The sequence below is a fragment of the Gymnoscopelus braueri genome, assembly GCF_963280865.1.
Source record: "Gymnoscopelus braueri genome assembly, chromosome: 14".
In the NCBI taxonomy this organism is placed as follows: Eukaryota; Metazoa; Chordata; class Actinopteri; order Myctophiformes; family Myctophidae; genus Gymnoscopelus; species Gymnoscopelus braueri.
This window is the reverse complement of record NC_137619.1, coordinates 19,294,238-19,320,773: the sequence shown is the minus strand read 5'-3', so window position 1 is coordinate 19,320,773 and position 26,536 is coordinate 19,294,238. Positions and strand designations below refer to the sequence as shown.

The following is a 26,536-nucleotide window of genomic DNA, read 5'->3' as shown; positions in this document are numbered from 1 at the left end:
GGCTTTTCTGCATGGAAATTTCCATACGGTAGATCACATACTGTATGGGGAATAACCAGGAGGTACTTCCCCCCATTTGTAGCATTTTTTTTGTTTCGTTTGTTACTTCGTTTATGCGTTTCTTGATTACATGTTCCAAATAAAGTCATTAATTCATTCATAGTTACTGAACCATTGTTTGTTAAGGTCAATTTAGGCTACTACCTCTGGAACAGGGACTTTTGGAGCAGGAACTATGGTCCAGAAACCAAACTAGGTTCCTGCAGTTGAAAACGGGTTAATAAAGGAAAGTGGCATTTTGCTAATGGATCAACATCTATGTGTGTAATTCAAAGGTGTATGTGCTATCGTTTAACCAAACCTTAACCTATTATTTATCCAGTAAACCTTTATCTTTCCGGTCTTGGCACTGCTGTTAATACTTAGTCATAGATAGTGATCAGGAAGTCCTCTTACAGATTGTCCCCATAATGACCACAACAGCTTGCACAACACAGCTGGGGGTTGCTGCATTGTAGGGAACTTGACAATGTCTGCTGCTGTAGAAGCCGCTATTTAGCTATTCAAGGGCCTTGACACGGAAAAACCTTCAAATGTAGGTTTAATACTATACCTCAGTGGTGTAGTGTTTAAACCTTGAAGCATGATTTATTTAATGATTGCCAGGGATAGAATTCTGATACCTCCTTTCCCTCACCTACTTTGTCTCCATCTCAGCTTTCATTCTGTCTGTCGCAAAGAAAAAAGAAAAAGAAATATGAAGAGAGGCGTGTCTGGCTGTCAGGTACACTCACCTAGAAAAGACTTGTGCCTCTTTCATTCAACAAGGTTGAGGTGAGGATAATTGCGTATTGTAAATTGTGTAGGACTGAGCACCCATCCACAGTACAATAGTGTCCAATAACTTGTCTGCTATCATTCACAATTCAAGTAATTAATAAGCTTTGAGGGGACCTTGAAAACACTGGAGCACCCCATGGCACTTTATTTTCTATCTTGAGAGGTGTTGAGTTCAGAGCTTGTTACTGGCTTATATACAGCTGGCCAGCCTGTAGCCAGTACAATGACACATTATATGATCACAGGGTTTCCGTGAAGTGGCTGAGGGTTTTTCACTTTGCACGGTGGGAATTTGGTTAGAAGTCGTTTATGAATATGGATGGATGTTGAGGACACATGGACTGGATGCTCTCGTGTGTTATCAGTACCGCTGCTTCTTCCACTGAGTTCAAACTCATTTTGTGGAGGGTTGATTTACTGCAAAACAACTCACACTTGCAATAGAAAAAACAAACAGGAAACAACACGGTCATTAAATTAATAATGTCAAGTGCGGAGAAGAATGGGCAGGAACATGAACTTGGGGTAGAGAGTCCTGTTGCAGTTGAGCAAGTTTACGACAGTGACAAATTAGCTCACCAGTGTGTGTGTGATTTAAGAGAAGTGATGACAGACTATGCTGGGCTTCTCTCCCTATCAGAATCACTAATAAAAATAAGAAAGTGATATACTTAGTTCAATTTAAAATTGTTTACACTAATGCTTTTAACCATGTTAAATATTGTTGATTCATTACATGCTTATCTACAGCATGTTGCACCAGATTAGTTTGTTGACCAGAGGTATTATAATTACCTTTCACATTGACAGCATTCTAATAGTACAACCATTATAAATGCATTGCTTTCGCATGCCGACAGATAGGCAAATATTACAAATAAATAATGATAATAACATTAATTTGTTTATAAAGTGCTTTAGACAGAAAATATGGAAGTAAAATAGTAAAATATCACAATTAACATGAATGAATAATACATTTTAACAAATGGAACATTTTAAACTGAAAGAGCAAAGGTTGTGATGTTACACAAAAGGTCTGGGGAAAAAAAAACAATATAAAAGGAAGTGAAAACACACTGACTCACCCCAGCACCCCATGCACACACAAACACACAACCGAAAGAGAGGCTGGATTCCCCAACTGACACGCTTGATTTGCACGCTTGATTTGCTGGGAATTTGCCCCCAAAAAACACGGTTGATTTGCTGCTGACAATTTTTAGGCTATGGGGGCCTAACCATCCCCACACCTATCTTAATTGTATGTGTATTTTGAACCAATGCTGTCAATGTCTTAATGCATTCATCCCTATGCTGTATAATTGTGAGGTTTTTACCGAAAAAAAATAAGGGACATTCCCAATCTTCACTACTTAAACACAAAAGTTGTGTATTTTGACCTTTATTTATACAGGTGAATCCCATTGAGACACAAATGTATTTTACAAGGGAGCCCTTTAGGGCAGCAGGTGCACTGTACACAGTGAAAACTCAATTTTTGCACCATCTCTCCGGGGCACCCGGTTCACAGGTCACTGTAGAATTGAAACAAAGAGCTCCTTCTGCCACTCCTTCTACCCGCCCTCACCAGGGAAGAATGGAGGGAGGAATAGAAATGATCAGTACCCCCAATTGGCAGTGGCCCAGGAGGTAGTGCTGTCACAGCCTCCTCCTCAGCTTTTGGACTTTAATTGTAATTGTCAAATTGGACATTTATTTCTCTTGTGTTCTTGCTCCCTGTTTAGGTGTTTAGTTATGTTTTTTCCTGGTCGTTTGGTTCTGTAGCTCTTTGTTCAGTGTATTCAGTATAGTGTTACTAGGTCTTGTATCTCTGTTAGTCTGTTCTTTCCCCCTGGTGTTTCTTGTGCATCTTATTATTTCTAACTTTCTTGTGCCTTCCTGTCTACCCTTGTAGATTGTTACCTGATGTGTTGTCTCTTCCCACTCTGATTATTGGTTTTTCATCCATTCCTGTGTTGATTGAACTTTGAGTTCACCTGTGACTAGTTAGGTCCTTGTCTACTGTATATACACCCTTCTATTTACATGTGTTCTTGTTGGCCCGTAAAACTCTGTTAGATGTGAGTACCTAAGCTGTCTGTTGCTCTCTGTGTTGGTGCAGACCTGTCCGGTTTAGAGATAACTTTTAGTTTAATACAATACCTTTTGAGTTGAACTGCCTGCTCTGTCGCCCTGCGCTTGGGTCTTGTTCTACACTCACCCTGACAAGTGCAGCCGCCAGCCGGCCATTTGGGAATCGGAAGGTCCCCAGTTTGATCCTCAGCTCCTTGTCCTTGAGAGCAAGAGACTTGACCCTGAACTGCTCTTGATGAGCAGATTTGTGCCTTGCATGGTGTCCTCTGCCATTTGTGAATGGGTGGGTGAATGTAATGTAAAGCGCTTTGGGCTATAAATGCACCATTTACCAAATGGAAGGATGGATGAATGGGGGTTGTACCAAATACCCCCTGGAAGGATGGATGAATGGGGGTTGATTAACACCAAACCCCCCCATGGGGGTCGGTGGTCATTAGCAAACATCCCATGGAAGAATGGAGGAATGGGGGATGATCAGCACCAAACCTCCAAAGGAAGGAGGGTTGGATGGGGGCAGTGTTGGAAGAAGTACTAAAATTGCACTTGAGAAAAAGAACAAAAAGGCTATTGGCATAATACTTACTATACCAAAGTAAAAGCTAGTATTTCAAAACTTGTTCAACTTCTTTTTTTAAATAGCTGAAGTAGGCATATGAGGTTATGTCCCCATAGTTTGTATTAATAAATCTAAATCTGCAAAGTAACTAGTTTCTTAAATCTGAGCCAGAGTGATGTATTATTTTCAGGCTATTCAGTTAACATAGCTCACTCACTCTTGACAGGAGAGGTCGATATGGATTGACAGCTATTTATTGTGTGACTGGACTGAGACCGTGTAATCAAATAAATGGCCTCTGCTCATTGAACCGACTCAGGGAAAAAGGCAGCTTATTTGATAATGGAATAGCAGCAATTTCTCAATAAAATCTGGCTAACTGGCCTCGTCTTGTTTTATCAGTCCTTTAGGCTACATAGTGAAATCACCAGTGTTAACGTACCTATGTAAAATGTAACACATTGTAACCAAATGGGCCCTTTACGGGTCCATTCGTTCACGCTCAGCGTTAACCCATTAAGACCGGGAGAGCATCTGTCATTTTAGATTTCTTTTGCTATTCAAAAATAGCAGATATTAAGGTGTCGTGACGGGAGTGCTGTTTTGCGGATTGCACTGTAGATTTTCTGTATGGTTCAGCTGACTGATGTGTTTTCCTGCAGTTTTTGGTTTTGTGTATTTGCTGTATTTTACTTTATCTTATATGTATCTTATTGCTTGTAAGTCAGAGACTCAAAGACTCTTGTCCTTTGTGCAGGCATGCAAACAGCCCGAGGTGAAAAAGGTGACAACATGTTGTTTTCTTTCGGGTCAGGTGTCACACAATTGCCCTATTTGGGTTCAAAAAGGTGACTGTAGCTGAAAAGTGACATTTTTGCATTGTGTTTTCATTTGGGGGGGAAAAAGCAGTGGTTCTCAACCTTTTCAGGCTGCGACCCCCCAAAATAATAATATTTTAACTGTTAACCCCCCACCCTGACAAGCACTTGGAATTGTAGGAGTTGAAGCATTACATTTTGTTTGTATATTTATCCACAGATAAATATTGTGAAAATAGCAGATCTACAAGCTCAGCTATTTTCATTTTTTTTGCCTCTTTCTTATATTATTTGACAATTTGGCCAATGTTTGACCAGTTTTTATAGTTTGTTGTAGTTTGTTGATTACTTTTGATGCAGTAATGGTCTTTTTTCATTTTAAGGCATTGAAAAGGTCACTCCACTGTCATGTGCCCGACCCACAGGTTGAGAACCACTGGGTTAAAGCATAGCCGGTTCCTCGTGATGATCAGATGCAGAGCCTTCCTGCAGCATCTCATTCATTATCCATCCCTAGGTGGCCTATCACCTGTTCCTGTGCTCTCCTGCTCCTCCTCTAGTCTCAGTCTCCTCTCCACACCAGACCCTGCCTTATGGAATTCAATAGGCCACCGTGCATTTTCGGTGACCTAGATTAACAGCTGCAACGGGGCCGTGTGTTAATCTACGGAACATCCGGATTAAAAACAAGAATTCGCCCTTGAGCCTGAAGGACGAAGGACGAGGGAGGAGAACCGAGCACAATATGGCGCGTCTAATGTGAACGCTAAAAATACCCATCGCTGCGTCGGTCGGCAAATGCCTTTTTTATTCTTAGCTTATGTCAACGACGGCGGCGACCTGCTTTGCGAATGAAGGCTCTTATGTTACACGACGCGTCACGTTCAGCATTAACGGTATTCTGGTAATGCCTCCGACGCCCGGGGCAGCCGTTTACACATCCTGGCGACGCGCCAAGCGAGGAGAGAGGCTGCTGAATTGATTGGTGCCGCAATTTATTCATTCATCTGGTAGAGGGTTAGGGTAGTCTAGGCTACTGTTTGTGTGCTGCCCTGGATGCACTGGATCCCTGCGGAGACAAATCAGAGAGGGTGGTCATAAAGGACTGAGCCGAGGTGTGGTCTATTAATCTACTGCGGGCACAGCCGCAGTCTTTGCTTCTTGCCGAGGCGAAGGTTAGTGACTCAGTCGACGGAATGCGACAACGTGGTGCGTAGATCTAGTCAGACAGAACAGAACAGAACATTTCTGCCACACAGTCAGGCTGCTGCCGAGGAGAGAAGGACGTTTCATTCAAAGTCAGGTCAAAGGAAGGTGGATAGATTAGATCTCTAGGCTTCATCATGGCTCTGAACGTGCCGGGAGTGGTGGTGATGATGCTCTTCTACCTGCTGGTCCTCGGAACCGGCATCTGGGCATCGTTCAAGTCCAAGAGGGAGGCGAAGAAGACCAAGGGAGACGAGACGGAGATGGCTTTGCTGGGCAACCGGGGCATCAACCTGGTGGTGGGGATCTTTACCATGACGGGTAAGTGATCAGCCCTGGTGGTGGGGGTCTTTGCCGTGACGGGTGAGTGCGGATGGATTAGAATGAATGGGATCGGTTCATTTTGTGACACGTTTTGGTAGAAAAGCCGAGGACACCATCAAAAAGCCGGTTATCCACTCATGTTTTTTTTCCCTCCAGTAAATCACGAATCTCTGACATATTAAGATTTTTTTGGTTGTACATACATGTTTAGAAACCACAGACCTTCAAACATTCCAAGACCCCTATTTTCTCACGTTCACCCCAATTAGTGAAGGGAGCTGTAGCATGAATCAACTGCATTTCCTAACAATACTTTCTCTTTCCTCTGTGTGTGTATGTGTGTGTGTGTGAGAGAGAGAGGGAGGGAGGGAGGGGGCAAGAGAGGGAGAGGGTATGGGTCTGTGCACGCGCACGCGCAAAACCGTGCGTCCCCCAGGCCTTACTAAGCAAATTGCAAATTAAAATACAGTGCCAAGTGCCATCACACCAGTACATACAAAAGGTGATAGAGTTCACACGCGCGTGCACACACGCACGGACGCCTGCGCGCGCGTGCACACACACACACACACACACACACACAACCGAACACCTTTTGCTTAAATGGGACACATGACAGTGCTTCAGACACTTCTTCATTAAAAAAAAAGAAGAAAAAAAGGTATTCAGCAAATATGTCTATTAAAAGACTCCATGGAACACTTCATCATAATACCGTTTTGTAAATAGTCTGTTTTTGTTTTAGCACCCTTATTATGAAAAAGTGAAATTCGATATGTCACAGAGCACTTTACTTACTCAGTGATTGGCCTGACCTGATGTCCTTCAAGGTTTTGCCCCACACTTCCTGATTACTACAGACCAATCAAAACTATTGTTTTATGTTGGCAGTGTTGCAGCAACAATTCAAAGACATTTTCAGTGGCTGGGTGCTACTATTTAAAGAGCGCAGTGCCTCAACGCTAATTTATATCCTATTTTACCTCATGTCATGTCCCGGCTTACCTGACACCTCCCCTATCTGTGAATGTGCATGAGCTATTATTATTACTTGCTCATTTTATGTGATAGTACCACCTGCTTGGTTTCCTCTTTATCTTCAGCCCCTGATCAGAGATTTAGGTAAAGGGGCAATTTGAATAAATATTATTTTAAAGCATTAAGACAGCAATGTGCATATAGCATGATAGAGTCAACATTTGGAAGGTGTTTCTTGTGTTTTGTCTTAATACATTACATGTGTTTTTATTATATCTGACATGCTAGTATATGGCAAATATGAGTGTTAGATAAGAGTGATTGCTATCTCATGTCAAAGCAGGTGGCAACCATTTTTAATCTGCCCATATGGGGTTACGTAAGTTTGCTGTCTCTGTTGGTGTGTTTTGGTATGTGAATGTGACCCTGTTTGTCTCGTGTGTGTGTGTGTGTGTGCATTTTACAGCTACCTGGGTTGGAGGAGGTTTCATTGTAGGCACAACGGAGGCAGTGTACAACCCCTCCATGGGACTAGTCTGGGCAGTCATGCCACTCTCAGCAACCATGTGTTTTATTATTGGTATGCCTCTATTTTTATATCTATCTTAACATACATGTTTTGTTGTTGATGTTCGTTATTTTCTTTCCCCTTTTTACTTTCTTGCAAACTAAAATAAATTAGATTAGAAAAGAAAAGAAAAGTAAGACTTGACATCTTAAAATGATAGCCCTTGTGGTCCTGTCTCTCTTAACCCATTTAGGCCGATTCTAAAAACGCCTTCTAAATCCTGAAAAAAATCTGAAAAACTTCAAATATTTATAAAAAAAAATGTCAAAAGGATGTATGTTGCTATATACTGTACATAGCAACAGAAAGCCCAAAAGGGCTTCCCGTCCTGAAAGGTATAGTTACAAATAGGTTTTCCAGCCCAAAATGGGTTAATGGGTAGAAAATAACATCTTCTTCATACTCAAAAATCTTCGTCAGGTCAATTAAAAAGTACCGGTTTGGTCCTCCCATATACAGACTCGTCACCTGCTATGATGTCACTCCAAGAGTGGATGCAGGTGCACTCACAATGGTGCACAAAGGTGCAATCAGTAGTCATTACTGCATTAGGTATACAGGCTATCATTGTCTAGGAGGTGTACAAAATAGAATACCAAAACACCAAAAACTAATATATAGAGACCCATAAATTGCACATTGTCGGTTTACATGAAGAAAAAGTAATGATAAATAAACCAGATATACTTCTTAGTTAGAGTAAACATTCAAAAGAAGTGTTTTATTTAATTTCTTTGGTTCAACACTTTTGGAGACATTGTTTTTACAGCCATGTGTGTAAGTAATAACTTCTTCTCCTGAGCAATGTATTATCAGTGTTGACTCCCCTTCTTGGTAATGTATCTTGGCATTACCTAGTACCTACGTACATACCTCAAAGATGATACACTATGCTGTAATTCTGTAAAGTGCCAGGCCACTGATCTGTGTTGATCGTGCATCCGTATGTTGGTACTATGTTCACGCTATCCTAGAATAGAACATGGCACCAAAAATGCTAGGGTACTGTATTCTATTCGCAGTGCATCTGAGTGGGTGAGCATACAGTAGCATTCGCCAGGGTTATCCAATCTTTTCCCACAGAATGCAAACAGAATCCTAAGTAATTTAACTCTGAGAATGTGCAAACGTAACCCAATGGATAAATGAACACTGAGGATTTTATTGTGTACTTTACGCACACCACACAGAGGGGTAATTCTGGAAAATGTCTACCAAATGGCCTGACAGTAGGCTACTTAAAGGATAGATATTGCTTTTGGTATGGAATGCTGTAAAAACAATTCCCCTTGACTTATCGATCAGTTGATTAGTTATGAAATATGTTGTTGCCATTGCTCTTATGATTCTATTAAATCATATTTTTTTATCTGAATAAGTGATGCCAAAATGTAAATAAAAGCAGAATGGCTCCAAAACCTGTTTACAGTGCAACTTATACAGTATATAGTATATATATTATGTAGCTAGATTTGTGTCCATATCACCACCATGCATTCCAGTTTAATGTGAAAGAAAAACGGGGTTTCCTCATATACCTCAATGAATGTTCACTGGCATGAATGAATGGTACACCGTTGCCCATATATACACAGGTGCCAAGTGGCCCCCAAGCAAAAGCACAAGTAGATAAACAGGACCATCCACATATAGGAGGCCCTTAATATCAGACACACTGTAGCAGACTGTACTGTATACCAAATACTATGGACTGTTAACAGCAGACCATTTTAGACTTGTGTTTCACCCAAACACAAGAACACATCCAACATAACCTTGACATGTCTGGACCTTTTGTAGAGTATTATCCTCAGTGTTCATTTAAAGTGTATACTACAAATGGAACCAAATGGACCTTTACAGTTCCATGTGTACACTCTCAGTTAAATTTACACTATAGTGTGCTATTGAGGGGGGTGATTAGGCTAAAATGGGAATAATTCTTAACACACATTCTACAGTCTTTGTTTTCCTAATAAACATATTATGCAAAGCAACATAAGAATGATTAAATGATTAGCATAGTATAAGACAAATATGGCTATGTCCTACAACTAAAGATCATAACAGATATAACATACAGTATTTCATTAAATGAAATGTGTGGTATTAATGAGTATTTATATTAGATATATATTTAATAAAACAACACAAACCCTCAACCTTGCTCTAATCTTCCTATAATTTCCAAATAGATCTAAGTAATAAATCAAGCTTTAATGTTCTGTTCTGGGTTTGAAGTGAACTGTGAATGCCATGTGCAAAAAAAGCAAAAAAAGCAAAAACAAAAACGCTGAAATGACCAATAAACAGTCCAAATATAACATATAATAAGCATGTCTCAAATCAGTCTATATCTGCTTTGTGTTTGAGGTGGACTTTTCTTTGCCGGGCCGATGAGAGACCGGAAATACGTCACCATGATGGACCCTTTCCAGATCAAGTATGGAAAAGTACCGACAGCCGCTCTGTCACTGGCCGCACTCGCATCAGAAATTATGTGGGTGGCAGGAACACTTATAGGCTTAGGTAAGGATGTGACTATCAGTAAGTGCAACACAGATTGTATGCGGTTGTGTGTGTTGGCATGGGTTTGTGTGTGTATGGGTGTGTGCAGTCTGCAGTGTTAGGCTTGTGTGTGTGTGTGTGTGCGTGCGTGTGAGAGAGAGAGAGAGAAAGAGAGAGAGAGAGCGAGAGAGAGAGTGAGAGAGAGAGAGTGTATGTGTGGGCACCACAACTGTATGTGTGCATGTCTGTTTTTTTTATATAAAATAAGTGTGTAGGCATGGGTTTGCCTACATGATTATATCATATGGGTTTGCATATGATATAATACTATGCTTATATGTTGAGCTTTAAGCCTTTGAGTGTAATATTACCTTTTGTCTAATCGTATGATTAGTTTGAGATGAAATTCCCTCCGGCTGTAACAAGAAGAACCACTATATAGCATGGGCTTAAACCAGGGTTACACTTCTATGCATGGATGTGATAATCCTTGCTATCATGAAACACCCTTTGCGTGTGTGTGTGTGTGTGTCGTGTCATCTGGCTGCAGTATACTGTATGATATCGTCAGCATGGGCTTGAAGGCAGTTTATCTGTAGAGCCCTTATCAACAACAAGGCAATTCTAGTGCTTTACACAAAATACAATTACAAATAATGATGAAAGACTTAAGAGATTAGAAAATATGAATACGTTGAAATAAAAACAAAAAAATAAGAGAATAAAATTACAATGCACCAAAAAAAGTCTCTGAGAATTGTAGCTGACCTACAGTTTTCAGGGAGTTTGTTCCAGATATGTGGTGCATAAAAACTGAACGCTGCTTGTCCACGTTTAGTTTAGATTCTGGGGACACGCAGTAAAGCTGACCTGTCCCAGACATCCTGAGAGGTAAGGATGGTTCATGATGTAGCCAGAAATGTATTTTGGCCCTAAATCATTCAGTGCTTTATAAAGCAATGATAGTATTTTTTGACAAGCAGGGCGCCAGTGTAAAGATCGGTTAGTACTATAAGGACTCGAGAAGCAGCATTCTGAATCAACTTCAGCTGGCTGATCGATTTTTTTTGGCAGACCTGTAAAGACACTTATAGTAGTCGAGTCTACTACTGAAATATATTCTTAAGGTAATAGAAGGCTGACTTTGTAATAGTCTTAATCTGGCTGTTGAAATTCAGGTCTGACTCCATGACTACTTCAAGATGTCTGACTTGGTTGTGGTTTTTAACCATATTATAAAGTATCTCTTTATATAATGTCCTAAATAACATGGATATTTTTCCATGCAACTCTTTTTCTTACAAGAGACCACCTTCACCTTAGTGGGTGAAATGTAACTTCAAGAGAGGTGTAGTCTGAAATCAATCACCACCAGAATATATTTTTGTACCTGAAATTGCCAATGAAGCTTGTAAATTGAAAGCAATTTCAGGTCAAATGTTCCCAAATTCTTCCTGATAAGATGTTGCCGGGCAACAAGTAGTCCTACTGTTATGGAAAGTGGCCAGTTTCCATTTACAGGATTAGGAGAGTTCACCCCTGGTTTTGCTGCGTTTTTCTTTTCTTTTTAGGTAATAGGATTTGTGACCCAAGCTTCAAGAGTTTCAGTCAGTGAGGTTTACAAGACATCAGTTTGCGATGCATTGTCAGCGCATTCAGGCTTTCTGTACGGAGCACTGGCCAGGTTATTGCATGGGAGAAATGGTCTCTCTCTTTCACCCTCTCCCTCTCTCTCGCTGATTGAGCTCTGGTCTGACATCACACACAACCATAACCGTTGGCTTACAACACTTGATTTGCGTGGATGCAGGGATCTCCAAATGGGCTCTCTAATCCTGATCTATAATATTAAATACTTGTATTGTACTCAGATCTACATTAAACAAATTAGGAATTTAGCTGACTCTCTTATCCAGGGAAATGTACAATTGCAAGATCAGAGTAAATGAACATAGTATTTTTTGATTGATTGATTGATTGATTGAATACTTTATTAACATGATTATCAACAATACAGGTAGTAAAGTCCAAGGTTATTATAAAAGGATAACACAAAAAGCCCCAGGGGCTTGTTTCCATTGTGGTCCATTAGTCAACAAATGACACTGTAAAACAATTGGTTACATAAGTTGAGTATAACGAAAAAAACAATTTAGTGCTTCAAAGTAACTAGGATACCAGGTAAACATCAAACCTAGTATCTGTCTAAACTACATTCTTAGCATTTATGGTCAAGCAACCAGTATATGTCTATCTAAATAACTAACAATAACTAACATACAGTATTTCTGCATAGTATAAATATCATCTATCAACAAAAAAAAAGGGGGGATATAAAGAATGAGGAGCGCTAGGGGTGAGGTGGAGTCTGAAGGTTAGTTTTCAGACTGCGGCGGAAAATGGGGAGGGGTTTGGAGAGTGAGTCTGCAGTTCTGACTGAGAGGGGAGGTCAAATCTATCATTAGAAAAAACTACTTTGACCTAAAAGCAGGTATAATTTAGATGCTCTTTTCAGGACAAGATGGAGTACCCGCAGACAATAAAACAAGTCATGTAACATTTCTAACAAGAAAAAATGCCCTTTAAGGGCATAATGCCCTTAAGGGCATAATGAATGCCCTTAAGCGCATAATGCCCTTAACAACCCTGATTTATTCAAGGCAATTTCAATGACAGTCATTGAGGGAAGACAGAACGATACTTATTTCCTCTCATTAAACAAACTACATTTCCCCAGCAGGTACAGGGATTTGGGCCATGTGAGGGAGCGCTAAACAATGCTCCCAAGATTTTTTCTTCTTTTTGTAAATCAATTTAAAAAATTTGGTAAAACATCTACTGTACTGTATAATATACAGCATAAGAGGAAAATAGAAATACTACAGATAATCAAAATGGACAAATTGTCAGTTAAGTTACAATTCATCACAAAATAGAATAAAATCTCAGTTTCAGTATCTGTTCCATTAAGCCCAATTTATGCTGTCTGAGCCAATCATGGCTCAGACAGCATAGCCGATCATGGCTCGAGGCTCATAGCTCCGTATCGGAGCCCTGAGTCATGAGCCATGAGCCATGAGCCATGAGCCATGGCTTGGCTAGGATTTACTACTGCTCAGTGGTGACATAACCGTTAACATACTGAACAGCACATAACTCAAGAGCTTAACAGCCTTCGAACTGTAAGTTCAGACACTGTACTATTTAATTTGATTAATTCAATAACCAACCTTTGAAACTAGCTGTGGCTTTGTTGGAAACAAGGAAGCAAGCCTGTCCTTCACGCTATCAGGCAGCATAATGTACTGCAGTCCTTGTTATTAGAAACGATAAATGACTCACTGATGTCTTGTAATCCTCACTGACTGAAACTCTTGAAGCTTGGGCCCCAAATCCTATTACCTGAAAAGAAAAGAAAAACACAGCAAGACCAGGGTGACTGGAACTCTTTGTAATCCTCCAAATGAAAACGAGCCACTTTCCGTAACAGTAGCCGTGCTTGTTGCCTGGTAACATCTTATCAGGAAGAATTTGGCAACATTTGAGACCTCACAGAATCTTCGATCAATTTTCAAGCTTCATTGACCATTTCAGGTAAAAAAAATAATTATGTTCTGGTGGTCCAAGGTTACATTTCAAGCCCACATAAGTCTTTTAACCCATTAAGACCTGAGGCCGATTCTACAAATGCCTTCTAAATCAGTACTTACTAAAAATAGTAGATATACAAGCTTGCTGTACAAGCTGAGCTTGTATATCTGCTATTTTTGAATAACCAATGCTAAAATCTAAAATTACACGGATGCTTTCCTGGTTTCAATGGGTTAAGTGACAGACAATCCTCTGTGATATTGATTGAATATTTTATTGACAAATTAAAAAGACACCTAATGTATGATACACAAAAAGCCATTGGCCATTAGCCATCCGTTGTGGTCCAGTGGTCCAATTTCCATTGTGGTCCATTAAACATTCAACCCTCAAGGACAAAATAAAAGTGTGTGTGTGTGTGTGTGTGTGTGTGTGTGTGTGTGTGTGTGTGTGTGTGTGTGTGTGTGTGTGTGTGTGTGTGTGTGTGTGTGTGTGTGTGTGTGTGTGTGTGTGTGCACATACGCACTTGCATGCATGTGTATGACTCATCGCAATTCGTTCTGGGTCATATCATCAGCTGAGTGTCCCAACCTTCACATGTCAACCTCAATGTGGATTGTGGGTTTTTTCCCTAGGTGTCACCATGAGTGTGATTCTGGACTTGCCCTACACTGTGAGCATCTGGATTTCTGCGGCAGTAGCCATTACCTACACCCTGATGGGAGGTCTTTACTCTGTGGCTTATACAGACATCATACAACTCATCCTCATCTTCATCAGCCTGGTGAGTACATTCCTGGTTCCTGTTTCATTTCCCAGATCAGGGCTTGTCGTTTTGGTGCGTGCGTCTGAGTGGGTGAGTTTTACCAGAGATACCAGAGCTAGGCCTGTCACAATTATTACATACTTGTACGCAATTATTTGTCACATCTACCCTGTGGAATTCTTGTTTACCAAGCCTAAAAGCCAATCAAACAAATGTAATTTAAAAAACGTTAATCGCAAATTTGTGAGACAATTAGCCCTAATTACCAGAGCCACATGAACCTTAGCGTCCCTATTGTGGGTATGTCATAATAGGTGAACGTTTGGATAAATTAGGCAAACATTGGGGCGAAAATGGCTCACAATGTGTCACAACACGACACGTTGTGAGCTTGTAGATCGGCTACTGTTGCCCTTGATAGACTAAGTATATAGGGTTCAAGTGGGAAAGTATTAGCAGCTAACTAGGAAGGCTTTATTTTAGGACGGATGAAATTTAATATTTTACACTTCATTGGACTCAAGGCCTTTCTTTCTTTGCAGTGGCTGTGTGTCCCCTATACCCTCATGGCACCTGGCACGTCTGACATCACCAAGACAGCTGTCAACTATACATTCCAGCCTCCCTGGATTGGTTCTGTGCCGGCAGACAGAGCATGGAAATGGATTGATGACTTTTTACTGCTGGTAAGGTAATAGAAACAGCATGGTGTTCACTGCCTAGCCGTGCTCCTGCATGCATGTAAACACACATGCTCTTTCACAACAACGGCCTACTTCACGTGCCAACAGTTGCACATACACTACGTCCATACCTTTGCATTGCCTATTTGAAGTGCAGTCTGCTGCTCTTGGCCACTGGGACGTCTATTGTAACAGCAGGGGATTCATTGCCTTGCTTAAGGGCAGTATTTGCTGTGGGAGAAAAAGAGTTGCATCTTCACTTTAGCCTCTCATATTTAAACTGGTGAACCTTTATCCCAGGGTTGGGCAACCGTGTCCGAGAGGCTTTTTGGTCGATCAAGGAGCAATTTGAAAACCCAGACAAAAACATCCATTGATATCACACCCAGGTTTGCTGGCTGCATGAAATTCTAACCCCAACAGATCATATCAGGGGAGCGGTGCAGCGCAAATTAACACAGGAACGGCCCTGGCATCATATGAATGGTCCAGGGGTGTAACCTGTTTTGTACTTGTCTACTACTTTTAAACCACAGGGGTGACGGGATGAGACAAGACAACACAACAGTATTGAGAATGAGTCATAAGACAAAAGACATGGTGTCCATGTAAAAAGGGAAGAGAATAATCTTCTGTCATGTCAAATGGAAAATGTATTTGCCTCATCAGCAACAGCTGCACAAAAATTACCAGGAAAGGAAACTTAGAAAGACCTCAAATCATTTGACACTTTTCCAGCTGACAGTTGAGAAAAAGCAGAAGGAACATAGATAAAGCGCTGTCATCAGTATTTTCCTATAAATAATTATTGCATTTTGACATTTTTGACATTATTCCAATTACCAGGCTATAATAAGACATAGCAGCGGTGGTGGTTTTCACTGTCTACTGGCAACAGGCGCGTATCGTCATTGGGGCCAACGAGGCCATGGCCCGGTCTGTAAACCCAGCTTGTCCCTGTGTAGGGGCAAGATCCAGGGGAAAATAACTAAAAATCAACATTAGCAGCCCCTCACCCTATTCTGTTGTAGCCGACCACAGAAAGTCTCCTTTGTTTTCAAATGGGGCTCATTTGCATTCGGCCGAATTGTTAATGAGTGGCCATTAAAAAACAGTTTAGTTTTAGTCAAACCGGTTCTGGCCCGGTCAACGTTAGAATCCACCAAACGCCACTGACTGGCAATGGTGTAGATCAGGGTTTTTCAACCGGAGTGGTAGGAGTGGCGGAGGTATTGCAGGTGGTCCCTGGCCATGCATTTTTTATTTTTTACTTTTAATAACTTACAGGAGTTCTTACTGTATGCTGTGTGTGTGTGATATGAAATGTGAGCTTACCATAATCACAGTAATCCTTAATCATATTCCATCATATTCCAACAAAATCACTGTATTTTATTAGATATTATAGCTATTTTCTCCAGCTCCCTGTGGTGCATGAACCCCCCACCACTATTGTGTGGGGTGGGTCTATGATGGACCCACCACGCACAATAGTGGTGGTCCCCAGGTTGCTCTTAGTCAGGATGGTGGTCCCTGGGTCAAAATCATTTGAAAACCCCTGGTGTAAATCACACCATCCTTGGAAAACAGCTACCTTGTCCCCAAAAAGGTTGCCTACTTCTGCTGTAGAGCAGTTCATTAACTTTAGTTTGACAAGTACTGGCAAACACATCTCATAGGGCAAAAACTATTCCCATCTATGCACACACAGTAAGTAAGTCAGTAGCCTTGGGAACCAACGGTGCCATGCAGCCCATGCGGCCTATCTCCTGTTTCTGTAGCGTGAAGCAGCTTGATGTACAAGTACACCCCCTGGACATGTTGCAGGGACTTACCCCTAAGCCAACCCTTGATACTGAGGGCCAAGCAGATAGTTTTATAGTCTTTGGTATGACTCGACCGGGGATTGAACCCGACCTCTCAATCTCAAGGCGGACACTCCAACCACAAGGCCACTGAGCTGGCGCACACTGTGCATTAAATATATCCAGCTCTGCTTCACCTACAATGATTACTACTGTTCATAAAGGCCAGTTGTCAGGGATTTAGGAAAATAAGCCTTAGTTTTGGATGGCATCCATGTAGTGTTGAAATTTCATATGAACTCACAGACAGGGGTCTTGGGTCATACTGTATAACTTGCTCAACCTCTACATAATGTTAATCCGCAACTAATAAAAAAAATCAGAGACATTCGATTTACAAACTAGTCTTGTTCTCAATCTCCAACACCAGCCTAACTCTTTCTCCCTGCTCTTCTCCTCTCAGGGTTTAGGGAACTTGGGTCTTCAGAACTTCCACCAGAGGACCTTGTCTGCCTCGTCCTCATCTACAGCAAAGATCACCTGCTTTGCTGCTGCCATGATTGTCCCTACCTTTGGAATCCCTCCCATACTGCTGGGGGCAGCTGCTGCATCAACAGGTGCTAGATAAAGGGCTCATACATTTTTGCAATACAATGCTACACTGTGCTATTGTTTATTGGATAGCACTAGCTATTCTTCCTAGTAGACTACTGCACTGCTTGACTTACGATATCTGCAGTATAGGTTTTCAAACCTACACAATGGGTGTGCCTTGTCATAACCTCAAGGCACGTCTGTATAGACCCCTTAACAGACGACGTCACACTGGTTGCAAGCGTCATGCTGCGCAAGCGTCAAACCCATTTTGTCAGGCCTCGCTAGGGCGCGCAGCACTAGCCAACACACAAGAGGGGGTTGGGGTGTGCTGAAACTACCGCACCCCGAAACAACAGGCTGAGAATTGATTGCATGAAAACAATCACCTGTGCATCCAGTCTCAATGTTGGTAAACAAATTATTGGTCTATTCATAGCGAATAGCATCTACAAGCTCATTGTGAAAATCTAGAGACACACGGCCGGAAGCGGAAGGCCTACAAATCCACGCCCACTTTTGACACTCGGGTCCGTTAGAACGATGAACTGCAGCTCTCAATGCAATCTCTATGAGAGGCATTGTAAAATACCGTCATTTCACTGGTTAACTACTGAGGCTGTAGCGATTTTTTTTGTGTTCTAATAATCTGTCCCATTTGTTTAATTTGTCCTTTTTAATGTCCCATATCTTTCATCTCGATATACTACCCACAATATACTATAATATACTCCATCAGTATGTCAAAACCGCTAGCATCGGAGATCCAGACTTTAAGTGGTCGCATCACGGACGCATCCCTTGAGGTTTTCAATACCCAGAAAACTGGCGAAAGTGGTCGTTTTCAATAGGTTTTGGTCATTATCTCTGGAACAGAAGGTCCAATCTGCTCAGTTCAAAGCTTGTTGGATGCGTGACTTTGAGGAGATTAAGCACGCAATGACACGTTTTCGGGTTATTTTTTTTTTTAGGGGAGGCGAGATCTTAGTTGGGCAGGCGACTGCCTCTCCTGCCTCTACAGTGGGTACGCTGTCGGTCGGCGCTCGGCGCTCGTAAAGACAGTGATGTCACTGAAATGCCTGTCTGCTGTCTACCCTCTGCTGTGTTAGCATTATGGGTAACTCGTTAAAGTGGCAAATTAAATGTGAAACACATCAACTATTAAGAAAACAAGAAGATATGTTGACAAAGACACTCCATACATTTGGAAACATATTTTTATTTAAATCAATATCGTCTTCAGTTAATGCAGGATAATTTTAAAAGTAGGCTAACTTTCATATCCTCTCATAGGGAATGCATGGGCAGCTGCAGTTCATCGTTCTAACGGACCTCGAGTAGCGGCGCTGTCTCAAAAGTGGGCGTGAAATTTGTAGTCCCCGTGTGTCTCTATGGTTTGGCCTTCAGTGCTGATCAGTACATGGTCTCAGTGACTTTTAGGGTTGGGCAATTCTTAACTGGTGTTGCTTTGATGATTTAACCTATTTTAAACTTCTGGTCCAAGATGGCTGCTGATTTTCATCTTTTAAAGTAATACTAGGTAACTTTAAAAAAAAAACGTAAGTTATGTTTTTAAGACATTATAGGATTCGAAGATGGAAAAACAACAGCAAAAGAAAACACAGCTTACGGTAACTAATGCTCCACTGGCTAAGAGAAACAATCCGTAGATAGTATAAAACAATTAAAAGAACGCTTTTTGAAACGCTTCCGTCTCCCGGTGAAAACAAATGGAATTCTGAGTAATGCAGGAATAAACGAAAGACCTGCAGTGACGGTAATGACCAGCAGAGGTTGCTAAAAATCGTTATTTGTGGACCTGCCTTGTATTAAGGTAACTTTTTCATAATTGTCATAGAACCTTCATATTGGGCTCTAATGAAAACTCTGCTCATACAGTACACATAGGTCATCTCAGAGGTCAAAAGGTCAACATCGACATAATGACAATGACAAACAGGAGCCGATCTGAAGCTGCATGGAGCTCCAGTCTGACATTAGCTCCAGCGTAGGCGATTACAAGGGGGAGGGGATTAGAATTTCCCTAAACCTATTAGAATTGGTTTAGAATTTCCCTAAACCAATCACAAGGGATTCCCACCTCCAACTCTCATTGGACGGTACTTTTTGTACCGAATAAATCCTAGGTTCACATTACAACACCAGACCAAGAGAGGCAGTCCACTCAGAGAGTGGGCGGAGTCTGTGGTCTGGAACCAGGCTAGCAAAAGTATGCAGAGCTGAGAATGAAATAAATGATATAGGCACGGAAATTGCACTTTCTCCTATGAAGGTAATGGGGGCAGATGCTATGGCACTAGTTGGCTCCTATGTGTGCATGCGCCTCCTTGATATTCATGTGGAAAGGTCAAACTACGTTACGTTTTACTGGTTCCATTGCAACTTACTAGAGTAGAGCATCCCTTGGCCTTTGGGCATGGTTGGGAACTCATAAATGGGAAGCACTGACCAGTGCGTCACACCCCTCCCCCCATGCCCCAGCAACTCACACCTCGTGACTGTTCTGATTTTTTGATTGACTGAATATTTTATTGACATTTTAAAAGTACAGCAGTACGTCAAAAAAGCCAAATGGATTATCACATAAAAGCCAAAGGCTTGTTTCCATTTGATGAGATGAGAGTAGTAGTGATGATGAGAGGAGTGAGTGTGGAGAATCAACACATTCAGATGAAGAGGATAGAGGTCCAAGGTGATCTTTATCATTACGTTTTGTGTACAGGTACATAAAAGTAAAAAATGTTTTTGTTCAAACATTGTAGCAGCATTAAACAATAAAATAATTTGAAATACAAAAAACAAAATCTAGATTTATTAACTAACTTACCAACTAACTAACTAACTAATTAAATGCCCTGTTATATACCTTTAGTTACATAAAGTGGAAATTGTTTTACAAATGCATGCTTGTTTTCCAAACAATATCAATCAATTCAGTTTAATTAATTCAGAAAATACACTCAACATGAACATTAGCAGAGCTTTCATTAAAGTCTGGTTTGAAAGCTCTATGAGAACAAAACAACAAATAAATTATTAATTCCTTGACCCAAAAACTCCCAGAAACAATTTACTGTACCGCACATATAACAGTTCATTTCCATCATAGATGATGGTAGCCATTTTGGATTTGGGCCTCACGGTTTTTGCATATATTCACGAGGGGCACATATTCACGAGGGGCACTGACCCAACTATGTTAACACAAAATCCCACAGCACACCTGTCTCATGGCATACCAGTGTGCCTCTGCACACCGTTTGAGGACCAGTTGTATAGATCATGGGTTTTCAACTGATTATGAACCAGGGACCACCACCCTGACTGAGAATCAACCTGGGGACCACTGTTGTGTTGGGAGGGGGGATATGGGTGTGGTGTGGGGGAAAAAGCTTGAAATTAAATAATGACTGTTAAGGCCTTAATTTAATTTGTTAATTCGAGGTGAATTAAATCAAGCCCTTAACAGTCATTATTTAACTGAGATATGCTAGTGGTCCAGAGCTCAGAAAAGATTGAGAACCACTGATCCATTCCTTTCCCATGGTTGCCATTATTCTGTTCTCTTAACCTTCCATATTAAACTCATGTTAACTGATTCATTGCAACATATGTTTTAGCAAGCACATGCGATTGATATGGGCACATTTCCTGCTAATGATGACTCAACCAGGTAAACCGGTACAGTTTCCCATTTCTGTGGAAGTTCTTGACATCCGACTTCCAAGTAACTGACAACATTGATGCGTCATCATACATCATACTGTTTCTCAACTAGTGGTCGATAAAATAAAATATAATACAAATCTTCACTTTCCTACATTACTAAATGCATGGTCAGGGACCACATGCAATACCTTCACGGACCACCAGTGGTCCACGGACCACCATTTGTATTTCTATGATGGAAGTTTATTACAAGAGCTCATGGTAGAAATACATTAAGCACATCGGTTGGTAGTCAAGTAGTTCTCTGTAGAACACAGGGATCAGAACATAGTTATACACAAAGAGAAGATTGGGGAGTCAGGGAGACATTTATTGTTTTGAGTACAGCTTGATCCTCTGTCTTTTGGCTATCTTCGTCTCTTCTCAGTATTACTACTGCCTATCACGTCACATGCCTGTCGAGTACAGTATATCTCTTGTCTACTACAGTACATACTGGATGTCTCTGCTTATCTCCTCTGTCTCTCTCAGACTGGAACCTGACCGCGTATGGTTCTCCGTCTCCATTTGAGCGCAATGAGACAGGTCTAATCCTGCCCATCACCCTGCAGTACCTCACCCCACCCATCGTGTCCATCGTCGGCATCGGAGCTGTGGCCGCTGCCGTGATGTCATCCACAGACTCCGCCCTGCTGTCTGCAGCCTCCATCTTCACAGCCAACATCTACAGGAACATTCTGAGGAGCCAGGTGAGGATGAGGAGAGAGCAATGTACAGACTGATCATAATGGTGTGACACAACCAGGTAAGAGTTTGACCACATAACTGGGATATGAAGATAGTTGACCCAGGTGGGATTTGAACTCTCATTCCTCAGCTCCATAGGCTGATACCTTATCCATTAGGCCACTGGGTTTACATTTAGGTGAAAACACGAGTGAGTTTTTATATTTTAAACCACTAATAATCAGTTTGATCTAAATATCAGTTTTAGTTTTGATTTGATTTGAGTAGCGTACAAGATGAGCCATTTGGTGTTTGTACTATCATGTGTCAAGTCATTTAATTGGGCTAAATGGTTTAACTGAGATTTGAATTCCCATCACGGAAAGTCCGGAATCTTAACCAATACACAGTGGAACCTGATAGGGATTTAATAGGGATCAAAGACTGTATGAGCAACCTAGTTCAAACCATTAATTGCAAATCAATGTCACATGCTGGTCTGTATTTCCCAGACCATTTAGCCTTAACTTGTAGCTTAAGACATCTCTCTCTCTCTCTCTCTCTCTCTCTCTCTCTCTCTCTCTCTCTCTCTCTCTCTCTCTCTCTCTCTCTCTCTCTCGCTCTTTCTCTGGATCTTTGTTAACTTGGTCCTCCTTTCCATCCAGGCATCACAGAGAGAGATCCAGTGGGTGATCCGGATCTCTGTGGTAGTAGTGGGGCTGGCCGGGACGACCCTCACATTCCTGGATAACAGCGTCCTCATGATCTGGATGCTCCGCTCGGACCTCACCTACACCCTCATGCTCCCGCAGCTCGTCTGTGTCTTGTTCATTGAAATCTCGAATGGCTACGGGGCCGTCCTGGGCTGTTTCACAGGTGTGCTCTTGAGAGTGCTTTGTGGAGAGCCATCGATAGGGCTGCCGCCTGTCATCCGTTTCCCAGGATGCATTCTGGTGGACGGCGTTTATGTCCAACGCTCTCCAATCAGGACCATCTGCATGGTCAGCACGATTATCGCCATTGTGCTGTTTTCCTACTTGGCTTCGCTACTGTTCAACAAAGGGCTACTTCCTGGGAAGTGGGACGTGTTCGGAGTGAAATCCCACAGGCTGTCTCACCAAAATCTCACCCCTGACACACCAGCGCGTGCCAAAGGAGAAAACGATGACGAGAACTTTAAAGCGGTGAATGAAATTGAGCAAGTCTCGCAGCCGATGTTAGATTCAACATCATGTTAGCGATAATTGAACAAAAAATGTAAGCACTTTAAATTTTTTGCCTTATTTATATAGAAGAGTAGAGAGACACAGGTCTCCTGTGGGAATTGAATCGGGATGTTGTGATTATTGCGCACTATTCGGTCATCTACCGATGTGCCCAATCTATTTTGTATTCTTTACGGACAGTTGGTTCATGTCATCATGAAATGCTTTTCATTACATTTTTTATGTAGTTTTGTATCTGACATCAATATGAAAAATGAATTAACATCACCAAAAGATTTTTCGCAAATATGCTTTCCACGTTTCCTCTGACATTTGTAATAGTTTTGAGTATTTTTTTCATTTTTCATACTACATCAGTTCATCTTTAAGTTCTAATAACATTTTTTTATATACTTTGAATGCTTTCTTTGGATTATTTGGATATTAAAGATGAAAAAAACTAATTCCAATTGCTAGGACTACACTTTCAGCTTTATTGGAAAGTTAGGCTAAATCATAGGTGTTTTTTTTTTCCTTTTTGATACTTCTGGCTGTGGAGGTTTATTATGGAATGATAAACCATTAACACTGGTAGTTACAGTATAGTATGTAAGTAGTCCAATGATGGACTATTCTCTCAAGGTTCATGATTGATTGGTTGTACTATCACTCAGGGAAAGCCTATCAATCAAATGCAATTAAAAGAAGGCATATAAATAACACAAGAGAATACAATATTTTCTGTACAGTAACTCAACAGATTATGTTCTGTCTCAACAGTAGCAGGAAAAAAAAAAGCAAAGGCCATTGTGTGGTCTGTTATTGTATTGCTGAGCTATGCAACCTGTGAAGAAGATATAGCGCTATAGTCTTTACTGTATGCTTTCATTCTCAAGAATCCCTTTCACGAAGCAGACATAAAGAACTCCAAAGCTGGTGTTTTGAAATGATGGAAATTCTAATAGCATGCAGTTACTGTATGTATTGTTCCTCCATAGGAAGACCTACAGTAGATATCGGATATGCCTCTCTGTCTGTCTGTAGAAATATATCTAATCTGTCTTTGTGTGTTATATCTATCTGTCTGTCTATCTCTAGCTATCAATTCATCTGTAGAAGATGTCTGTGTACTTGTGTGTTTATATCTATTCATATGTCTGTCTGTCTATAGATTCATCCCTTTGTCTATCTGCAGAAATACTGTATATATGTCTGTCTGTCTTGGCGTGTTTATCTCAAAATATCCAGTTAAATTGACACAAACGCAAGTAAAAACAGGATTTACACCCCAATTTATTTTCTAGTTAATGTGTTAAAAAGTGGAGTTGCAACTATAATCAGGATCTGCTCTGTGCCATGGTTCTTCAATTTCCTGGACAGTGTGCATTGTGTTCAACACTGTACAAGTCTTTGAGAAGAGTGCATTTTGTATTCTCCCCAATTAATATATGATCTGGCAATGTGCAGTTCACGAATGGACGGATTTCATTCTGTAATGTTTGGATGTCCATGGGACAACAAGGATGGAGGCAGGGGACATTTTATGCATTTCAGAAACAGATACACACATACTGGATTAACGCTCCCCTGTGGTTTGTGGTTTGCAAGACTTCAACCACAACTGGTCCTAAGCAGCCATATTCTCTCCTTTTCACTGTCATGGCATCAAGTACTGTGTGAATGAAAGAACTTATTCTACCTCCTTGCTGCTTTGAGACTATTTCCAGAAGAAAAGAAAGGAAAGGACAGGACATTTTTGGTATGACTGTTTCGATAATGAAAAAATAATGATTTCTTTAGATACAGTGGCCTAATTAATAATGCTTAGTTTATGCTCCGTTGTACAACAGTGTCACAACCCGAAAATAGCCAATTTACAAGCTCGCTGAACTTGTAGATTGGCTATTTTTTATGTGTAACACCGTCGTACAACAAAGTATAAATCGGGCTTAAGGTGTCAGCCTTAAGCCTCAAACCCACAATCTGTCAGATTGTGGGTTTGAGTCCCATCTTGATTGACCTCTTCAAGTGTGATCCCTTCTGTTTGATCTTGATGTCTGACCTCTGCGGAAATGTGTCGCCACAAGTACACCTCATAGAGCTATATTAATTTGTGAAAGCAATATGAGATTGCAAGTGTAGCTATGTCTTGCATGTACTGTATTTGTAGCATCTTAGGAGGTTCCCGCTGATAACTGCAATAACAACTGCCCCATGCTTTATCTTCCTGCATTTGGGATTTTTTTTGTGCATGGTAGCAGTGACAATGTCCTGATTACCAGCCCCTCCCGCCCCTAATGGGACTGACAGTACATGTGAAGGTCACAAATATATCACCCGCGTGTTAAATGCAGTGGTGCATTGCTCCTCACTTGTCAGTGTGCCAAAGGTGTATTGGAACAACAGACATGGAAATATCTATAATAAGCCGTGCTAGTGTTGTCATCATGATGTGTGTCCTGTTGCAGAAGATCAAGTTCCTTTACACTACAGTATTTTAATGACTAGAGAGAGACAGACAATAAGATGGATATGGATAGTACAGGGGGCTGTATTCATACTTTGTCTGCAGTCAGTGGTTTTTCAAATCACCTCTGATCTCCATTTCTAAAATTGTCTCTCTTATGAATCCAAACTGTTTTGGTGTATGATTGTGCACGACTGCACGCCATTTTAGCAACTGTTTTAGCAAGGTCATACCATAAATCTCCAGTGTTTCGCAACCAGTAAGCCAGTACTAACAAATGTTCTGTGAGATGTATACTGACTGGGTTGCAGACATACAGGTATCACTTGAATATGGGAATATGAAGTAACTTAATAAATTGGGTCTTAACTTTATCGGCTATGAAAGGTTCATGCCCCAGTATACATAACCCTTTGAGAGTAACTGTTATGGCCTAGAATGTGTTACTGAGTCTAATATGGTGTATTTGCATTGTTATGATAATGTTGCCTTTGGTTGGGCTTATACTGTTTCTATTCAGCTGAGTGACATAATGGAACCAACAACACATCTTTTATTATTAGTGATGATTCATTCATACATGTGCCTGCTTCCTTTTAATTTTCAGCCGTTTCTAGTGTCTTTTTACAATTGTTGTTAACAACAATAATAACAATCCATTATAATCTTCTGACCCAACATTTGGCCCTAGCAATTTTTTCCATACTGGGGAAGGCAGAGTCGTGCGGTGCAAATGTAATATATAACTGACTTCACTCAACTTGATGGATAGAACAAAGTAGATATAATTAACCAAAGAGAGGTCAGCCAAGTTCACATATTTTCTTGTACAGTACACTGTAATTAGCTGTCTGTAATTCAGAAGTGCAAAGATACTGCAACTGTTAATCAATTTGATTTTCTCAGTAAGTAATAGCCACCACTATACAGCATGTGCTGCAAAAAAAATCAGTTCAGTTGTGAGAATGTTGTCCTTATGCTTGAACAGCGTTTGGAGTAAAATATTTTTATAATAAAATCCACTTATGAAAGGAAACACTTCAAAGATTTAGGACATTGCTTTGACCTACTAGTACTAGTAGAACCATTACCAGTACTAGCGGTATTAGTA

At 40.9% G+C, this 26,536-nt stretch overlaps 1 protein-coding gene across 1 annotated transcript; it reads left to right on the top strand.

Moving 5' to 3' along the window:
* The first annotated feature begins 5,017 nt into the window (after positions 1–5,017).
* Positions 5,018–25,799, top strand: LOC308100237 (high-affinity choline transporter 1-like). Its single transcript, XM_080449204.1, has 8 exons — positions 5,018–5,841; positions 7,289–7,402; positions 9,764–9,919; positions 14,125–14,273; positions 14,798–14,941; positions 17,207–17,360; positions 21,559–21,776; positions 22,419–25,799. Exons 1-8 carry the CDS (start codon positions 5,658–5,660, stop codon positions 22,989–22,991), a joined length of 1,692 nt encoding a protein of 563 aa, XP_080305330.1. The 5' UTR covers positions 5,018–5,657; the 3' UTR covers positions 22,992–25,799.
* Positions 25,800–26,536: the final 737 nt, after the last annotated feature.

What these genes read in the sequence shown, in the direction of transcription:
- LOC308100237 (XM_080449204.1), top strand. Translation starts at nt 5,658, where the DNA reads ATGGCTCTGAACGTGCCGGGAGTGGTGGTGATGATGCTCTTCTACCTG. An exon ending in AACCATGTGTTTTATTATTG is followed by an intron (nt 7,403 to 9,763) that starts GTATGCCTCTAT and finishes TTTGTGTTTGAG; the next exon opens with GTGGACTTTTCTTTGCCGGG. An exon ending in AGGAACACTTATAGGCTTAG is followed by an intron (nt 9,920 to 14,124) that starts GTAAGGATGTGA and finishes TTTTTTCCCTAG; the next exon opens with GTGTCACCATGAGTGTGATT.